This window comes from Biomphalaria glabrata, chromosome 15 (genome assembly GCF_947242115.1).
Source record: "Biomphalaria glabrata chromosome 15, xgBioGlab47.1, whole genome shotgun sequence".
Classification (NCBI taxonomy): Eukaryota; Metazoa; Mollusca; class Gastropoda; family Planorbidae; genus Biomphalaria; species Biomphalaria glabrata.
Window position 1 is genome coordinate 21580792 of NC_074725.1, and position 8777 is coordinate 21589568.

An 8777-nucleotide genomic window follows, 5' to 3' on the forward strand; every position below is an offset into this window, starting at 1 on the left:
GAACAAAGTCAAGGACACTAAAATGAACAAAGTCAAGGACACTAAAATGAACAAAGTCAAGGACACTAAAGCAAATAAACAAAAGACTTACAACCGGATGAGCTTAGAATAATTGATTCTTCAGTGCCATCACAATTTGGGGACAGGTGGCTGCAGGAGTTTGCCAGAGAGCAGTAGTCTTACTACGGGGCTCCTGGACCGGATTTTCTGTTAGACCTTAGACCTTATTGGGACACACACACAAGGCAGTGCGGCTATTGACCTATAGCTAGGGATTTGGTTTGTGGGCAACAGGGCGTGTCCGCACGCCGACGGGCCATGCCTACCTCACATCTTGGGGCCAAACCTCCTCCGAGACCCTTGCAGTTTAGCCTGAGGCTTCGCAGCCTCAGTTTCCATCTGCCATCATGAGGAGTTACTGCATAGGACTTACTGTGGAGAGGCTATGTACAGGCAAGAGAGACTTACAAAGTTGCTCCCCTTTCACAGATGCTAGCCAGCGGTGACAACAAGTTAAGCTACCACACTAGACGCTTCACACACCTGAATTATAGTGTAGTGACATAGAGTTCTTTTAGACAATCTCACTGAAAACATGACTCTCCAGTGTGTAGTGATATTGTAGCCCTTGACACGCCTTCTCTTACATTTTTATTTCAGGTGAGGTGGGCAAGGAGATGTACATAGTGAATCGAGGCCGGCTTCATGTTGTAGCAGACAATGGGAAAACTGTTTTGGCCACTCTCAAACCTGGTCAGTATCCCGACTGTCTAAAATTTTTTTTTACTTTTATTCATTCATGTCTGAAGAAACCATTTAATTTCAGGCGTATTATAGCATGTGTTATAGCAAGTAGTATATACATTTTGAACTGGCCTCAGCTTATTTAATTGTGAATGCAGATAAAATAAGGGAGTTAATCGACGCATTTGACGAAGCTGTATTTAATGAGTTCAAATTAGGTCCCTTTTATCAGACAAGGAAACTCTTTAGACAAGAGCTATCAAAATTCATTGGGACATCGACACAACAACTGCTTCGTTTTCCTCATAATTTTATGACATAAATATAATACTTAGACTCACACAAAATAACTTCTAGCATTTCTTAAATATCAATATTGTTAGTTTTACAGCCTTATTTACATTACACTTTAGCAAAGGAAACATCCATAAAGTTTAAAATCTTTAGTGCTAAAACAATTGATGAATAGATATGAGTCTGAACTGTCTGATACGACGTGTGACATATATTAGCAACACTAGGGTACAGATGTCATTAGGAAAAGAAAGTGAATAATAAATTGTTGTAACCTTGAATTTGATCATCCAGTCCGAGAACCAGAGGCCTTATCGCTGCTAGGCGAAGTTGGGGCCCCGTTCGGTTCATGTCCTTGTCAATTATCTATCTATGTTATCTATGTTTCATCATATTTTCTTGACCTACTTTTTCCAATATGTAAAGTGTGATGTTTAGCGCAGAGCCTGCTCTGACCTATATAGGCCTATTAATAAATACATTGTAAAATAAATTATTAATTTTAATTGATTACATTTTGAATTTAATTGTTTTTATTTTAAACAATTAATGAAATTGCTTTTAAATCATTGTAAATGTGTTTGTCTTATAGCATTTTCATTTTCATCGCTTAACTACAAGGGGGTCTGGTGGCTGAATGGTAAAGCACTTGGCTTCTGAAAGGAGGGGTCTCTGGTTCGAAGACCCAGTGAAGACTGGGATTTTGAAATTCTGGATTTTTATGGCACCCCTTTGGCACTCTATTGGTATCTCACATTAGTTGGGAAAAGTAAAGGCGGTTGGTCATTGTGCTGGTCACATGACACCCTCGGTAACGTGACTTTACTTTGTGATTTTTTTTTTCTATTTGTCTTGTGTTAATCTCCCGCTTCCCATTCTCGGATCAAGTTGAAATTATGCACAATTATTCTTTGTCAATCCCCCACAAGAAATGACCAATTATTTAATCATTATAGATCAATAAATGTTGTTTTATATAGAAAAGTAGAGGTAAACCTTGCAGTAAAAGAAACATGGCCATGATTATGCGTTGATATTTTGTTTTCTATTTTACTTGTTTTGTATTTAATTTACCATTCGTTTGTGAATTGACCATTCTACTTACGAGTCATACACTACCAATGAAAAAAGCATCTTCCATTTTTTGTTGTCAAGCTTTTAGTCCAAACGTCAGGCACTTGAACTAATTAATTTCCATGCTGACCTTTGAACTCCCAGGCAGCTATTTTGGCGAGATCAGTATTCTCAACATGGGTACAGCGGGCAACCGTCGCACGGCAAGTGTCAAGTCTGTGGGCTATTCCGACCTCTTCTGCCTATCCAAGAAGGACTTGTGGGACGTTCTAAAGGAGTACCCAGCGGCAAGAGTGAAACTTGAGGCTATAGCCGTGAAGAGACTGGAAAAATACAAGAAAGCTCCATTGGAGAAAGGTATTTTAAGCTGTTGTTTGTTTGTTTTTATAAAATACAACACGTAAAATCAGAGGCGTAGAGAGGGGGCAAGAGGGGCACGATGCTCCAGCCTATATTTCTATGTGATGTTCATGGAAAATGGGGGGGGGGGGCGCCAATAAAGTACCTTGCCCCGGGACCCGGGTGCACGTTTTGCTCACTACTCCTCTGCGTAAAATCGTTGATACTGTTTAATACATCGAATTGACGATTTTATTTACTTTGGATAACAAGGCGCCGAATCTTCATGGATGACCTCAGGGCAGTGGGTGCAAGTTGGGAATATGCTGCTATCATTTTGAAGACCGATTTCTATGGAGCAGATTGCCGCCCAGTGCGCTGAACGGCGCGGGAGGATCTAAGTCTATGTCTAAAGCCTAAGTTACTTTGGATTTTGCCAGCGGCGAATTTGACCTTAAAAGAAAAGTCTTAAGAGAAGGACGGGTGGGGGGGGGGTAAAAAAAACAAAATAGGATCCCATGAGTTAATTGACTCAAACCCCGAATTCTCTAGGGCTTGGAGGTCTTAGGTCTAATTACTCTTCGTGTTCAGGATATTTAAAAGAAATTAACAATATTATGAGATGATATATTTTTCTTTATTTCTTTAGTGTCTATGTCCAGAAGCAGAAGTACCCCCGGACTGGTGGAAAGTACGGGTAAAACTCCGCTGGACTCAATGATCATGTACCGTCATCATACACTACCAGTCAGCCTCCTCCACAAGGATGGCTCATCAACAGCCGCTGCTGCCAACAGGGATGACCACGCCCTAAAGACATTAACCAACACTCAGAGTGAGGACAACCTCATCTCCCGGTGTGTCACTGACCAGCCGCGAAGGTTGTCCTCTGACTCGCAGCACCCAGTGGGCAACCTGACCACTTCCATGACCATCTCCAGCATGACTTCCTACTGTGGCACGCCCCCGCAGAAGTCGCCTGTCACCACGGAGGCGGCCAGGAACCCGTTCAGCGCCCCGTCTAGTCCTAAGGTAACGACATATCACATCAGGGATAACACCGCTGTGGTCAACTCTGCGCCGCTTGTCAACGGGCACGCCACGCTGGGGCATCTGACACCCCACCATGGACAGCCGCCCTCACTGGTGCCTGCAGCAGCTCAATATGCCTATCACAACATGTCATTTATCGGGACCGGGCAGCCTATAAACTTTCTGTCCCCATTCTGTGCACCTCAAAGCACCTTTCCAGCCTCACCGAACCCGTTTCCGGGATCACCGGCAAGTTTTCAAAACTCCCCGGCGCCCAGTCTCATTTTGCCTCAGCCTCCATCGACGCCATCCTCCCACGGAGGCCTCCTCTCCCTCGCCGCCACAGCATCGCCCATTCCAAGCTACCCTCACTCGCCCTCGCTCCTCCACCACTCCCCACACGGGATGGTGCCGACGTCGTCTCAGCTCCAGCTGCAGACGCAGTTCTCGTCGGGCCTAATACACTCCCCGCACTCTCCGCTTCCAGCGCGGGAGAGGGAGCCCAGCCCGTCAGACACGCTTCTCAAGGAGATTACTCGTCTTCGAGAGCGACTGGCGCAGCTGGAGGGAGAAAACTCTGCCTTGACAGTCAAACTGAACCAGCAGCAGTGGGACGTAGAGTCAAGGCTGACGGAGCTAGAGATGCACATTTGCCAGAGCGATAGCGTGGCCAGCACAGACTTTGATGGCGAAAGCCTCAGGCAGGACTCCAAATCTACGCCGCCCACTGTAAATAGGGAATCTATAATTTAAAACGTTTTATATATAGAGAAAAACAAATTATGCCAACGCAAGACAGCTGATATTTATTCAACTCAGATTCCGAAACCAAAAGAAAAAAATCGTAACTATATTTTTATTCGGAACGAAAGATTCTTTGCCCGGGATGAAAATGTGCTGCAAAAAGAGAAGGTGTCTGAGATTGTTGAACAGGCACAGTAACGTCAGCACATCTACGTGACCAGAGCTAAGTAGCCACACCGGATAACCATCCAAACATCTGCCCCAGTGAGAGCAGAAGACCATTACCAGAAGCTGGATATCAATTAAAGTGCTACAACCTGATGAATATTTTTTTTAACGATTTTATTCAAATATCGATAATTTTGAACTAATCGTTAGTCGTTTGTTTTTTTCAAAGAATCCTTTCTTATGAAAGTTAATTTTGTTGACCTTTGTTTTATACTATTCAGAACTGGAATATTTATTTTATTTTTTTGGTATTTTGTTTTGTTTTCAAGCATGTGTTCATTATGTTGACAACTCTCAACTTGGACTTCAATTGTGATATTGCTGAAGAATTGTTTCGCAAATAAGATGATAGCAATTTGACTTCAAAATTATCTACTCCTGATTCTTGTACATGTTTAAAGGAGATGGTGAGATTTGTGGATGGATAGCCCACTTCAATTCTGTTTTAAGAAATGTTTCTTTTTAATTACTATTTTTTACAATTAGAAAGAAACGAATGTAAGAGCTACCTTTTTTAAAAGTGTAATCGTATGTTTAGAATTATTGTATTGATCTGCAGAACCTGCATCCAGTATTCTGAATAAGAACACAGATTCAAAGAACTAATATTGGTGGATATTCATTACAATATAGATCGGCAGTTTCCCCTCAGAAGTAACAATAACTTTTATATTCAGGAGGATTTACTTCCCTTGTAGATGTATCCTAAATTTAGACTTTAGTTTATTTATTTATTTATTTTTTATGTATTTAAATGTACTTCTTTTTCTTTTCTTTTTTCTCTCTTATTTTCTGAGACTCAGAATTGACGAAGTCTTATGTCTTTATTGGAAATATTGCTAAAGATGATTTGAGTGTATTTATTTATCTTTTAACATCAATACTCTCAAGGTGCTTTAAAACAAAGGTCAGGAATAGAATATTTGATTCACATGTTGATAACTATGTTAGTGTCAGTCACTTTTATTTGAAAGTCTAATAGATAAAGCCATTTAGATTGTATGAGATTGCATACTTCTAGTGATGTCTAGTGAGAGATTCTTATCATAAGGTCGTGTAGTATGACTGTCGTTGGAGTGGTCTCGATGGTCCCGAGTTGATATCCAGTCATCCTGCGAGAGGTTTGGGCCAGGATAAAATTATCTTCAAATTAAAAGAACAATTGAAACGTTTAAAACTCTTCCCAAACTAATTGGTCAAACAAACAAAACAGCGACAGGTCTTCCATAAAGTAGAGACAGCTCTACTATTATTAAGGGACATATTTACCATAGAGTATGGACAAGTCAACCTTTTTAAAAAAACGAAATATATATAAAAATAAAATCTTTTAATTTGCTAGTTTCTGAATGTAACTTTTATAGACCCATTGAATTTTGAATTCGCTGCTACTTTGACTTTTCTATTTTTCTCAGAAGTATCTGTAATAAGGAGGGACAGTTCTACAGACCACACCGCCCACGAGATAAAAATATATTCGAATTTCGACGGGTCAGAAACTTTAACGGGTTTTTTTTTATCTATCTTTTTCGCATTTTTGTCCTTTCTGTGCCAAACGCAGCATAAATACTAAATACATATATATATATATATATATATATATATATATATATATATATATATATATATATATATATATATATATATATATATATATATACATATAGCTCAGCAAAATTAATAGAGTTCACTTATAGTCAACAATTTCTATAGAATAGATGGTTAGGCAAGTGAATTCTTAACGAGGAAAACTAACCAGCCACGTAGAAAAGTCACTTCGCAGTCACTGAAGAAACTACAGCATCACTGGGTAAGGATAGGCCTACTGTAATTATCTTTTCAGACTTAAGGATGCATTTCACTAATTATAATAGAATTTTTAATGGATTTTAATATAGGCGACAAGATACAGGTTGGCATTAAATCTAAAGTTACTAAAACAATATTAACTGTTAGGCGGGTGACTACGAAAAAGATCCGTGAGTTAAATCACATGATTCTTATATGCCTTTGGCTTTTGATTGCGAGGGTTTTATATAATATTAACAGCGACTAGTCTATTGTAGTGTCAATGTTTTATTATTTACAAAAACACTTATTCAAAAGTAATCGTAACTTAGATTAATTAATGACTTTGTACGTGAATAGCTCCACTTGATTATTAAGTAAAATATGTTTTAGGCCTACCTCAGAAAGAGAAAACTTCTGGCATTGATGATGCGGCTTAATTAGAGATTGGGTTTAGAGACTTCCTTGATCTGGTCAAGGCCGCCGCTACCCATTGTGCAATTCGTGCAGTGCATGCAGGCGGCCGACTTTAGGGGGCGACCAAATCATTATTCCAATGTTACTTTTTTTTTTTAATTAAAAAAAAAATTACTTAAATATTTTATATAAACTCTAATTTATTATCCTTTGAAAATATAAACAATATACGCACATATAAACTAGAACAAACAAAACAGAGCAGCGAGCGAGTGATTCCCACGAGTTTTTCCATAGGCGCCTACTCATTTCTGGCCTAGAGTTTTCGCGGGTTGTTTGTAATATTTGTTTTTAGTTGAATAGCCTACACTGTATATATGCATGACTAAATGCATGACGCGTAAGACGTAATCTTCTTCTTTTTTGAAGTAACGTCTGTTTTATATAAGATAAGATAAAAAGTAGATCTATTACCTGTAATTAAAAACTAATTTATAAAAACATTTTCCTTTCATCTGGAGGGGGAAGGGTGCAACGTCCTGACAAATGAACAGTATAAGTGTAAATGATCATGATCTAGATCTATATACAATTTCTCGAGAACATTTTTTTTGTTCCCCCCCCCCCCCGTTGTTGCTCGGTTGTTGGCCTGTAGCTCCAGCAGCTATAGTACAACTGACCCGATGAAGGCGTTATATATTTGTTAATTACTAAACTTTAAATAACTTGAACAAACTTCTTTGTGAACAAAAACTCAATAGAACTGTTATTATTCACGATTTAACTTGAGATGAGATATAGATCTAGTAGTAATGAAATAAACTGGAGATTTAAACACAATCTAGCTCACAACAAAAAAATAAAGTCTTTACTCTTTCATGTCTTAAAAAGGTCTCACATTTGCACTAGGAACGCTAATTTTATCATCGTCACTGCATCATCACCAATCAATTGCTTATTCTTTTGTCACTGCCGCTTAGGAAAAACACACACTCTTTATATGAGAAAAAAGTCCTTGTAATCACAACAAATTTCCATAAGAATCAATAAAGCAGTCTTAGTCTTAATAATATACCTGCTGCAGGGCTGCAGCTCATCCATTATAATCGTCGCAAATACAGGAGCCTAAGCGAGTAGTAGCGAGTTTGTTTGTCACAAAGAACCAAAATGTCAGATTTCTGTAGGCACGTAAATACGACATTGTTCCTAGTGCATGATTCCAAGTTGTACTTGAAGGTACAATAACGGTGCTAATATGAAAGGAAAAAATGGAAAGGTCTACATAAATGGATTTAAATGAAAGGACACTTTTGGAACAGTGTCCAGTTCAGTATTAATGGCATTTTGTTTTCTAGAAAAAAAAAAAGGGGGGGAGGGCGTTTTTAATTTCGCACCCAGGCGGCCACAACCCTCGCGGCGGCCCTGGATCTGGTAGTCAATGATGTGCAGCGCAGACCTGAGACATCTTTTCTCCTCCCCCCTCTACCCCAGAGATACATCGGTTTCATGTCATGTAGGGCCCATACAATGTTTATTACTAACTGTTAGGTTTTTTTTTTACGTTTTCAAGCACCCTCTCTCTCTCTTTCTCTCTATCACTAGCTCTCTCTCTATCATTAGCTCTCTCTCTCCCTCCCTCTCTCTCTACCTCTTTGTTTCTTAGGTAGAAAGCGAAACTGGTAGGAATGAAAAACACAATTCTACTACAAAGATTCGTCTTTTACAAATTGTATTCGTAAATATTAATTTTTAACTACATTGAATATACATTTTTCAAAGACTATTTTAGAATTAGAATACAACTTTTGACAGACTTAAAGCAAAACGGACAAAACAAGTAGCCGTAGCCTCGCAATGACCAAAAATAACATTGCATTCTGGGAAACTGAAAGTTAAAATACGTTTTAAAATTATTCTGTCTCAAGCCTATGAAGTCTAGGAACTGACCAGCGCTGTTTATAAATAGGCTGACAATAGAGGTGCTCATACGTAGAGGGACAAGTTAAAAAAAACAAACTTAATATACTGACGCACTAACAAAAATATCTGAAAGTGTATAGACGTATGTATATCTAACTACTTGAAGTGCCTAATTGATCTACTTAAGGGATTTTATT

At 38.8% G+C, this 8777-nt stretch overlaps 1 protein-coding gene across 2 annotated transcripts in view; it reads left to right on the forward strand.

The window, feature by feature from the left end:
• The window catches only part of LOC106056491 (cyclic nucleotide-gated cation channel beta-1-like), a 260095-nt gene extending 254066 nt beyond the window's left edge, over positions 1-6029 (forward strand). For both annotated transcript variants that reach the window (XM_056012728.1, XM_056012727.1), the window contains 3 exons: positions 661-753; positions 2257-2469; positions 3101-6029. In XM_056012728.1, the coding sequence (XP_055868703.1) occupies positions 661-753; positions 2257-2469; positions 3101-4236 (1442 nt within the window). In that variant the 3' untranslated portion in view covers positions 4237-6029. The remainder of the gene's footprint in view (positions 1-660; positions 754-2256; positions 2470-3100) is intronic.
• The last annotated feature ends 2748 nt before the right edge of the window (positions 6030-8777 follow it).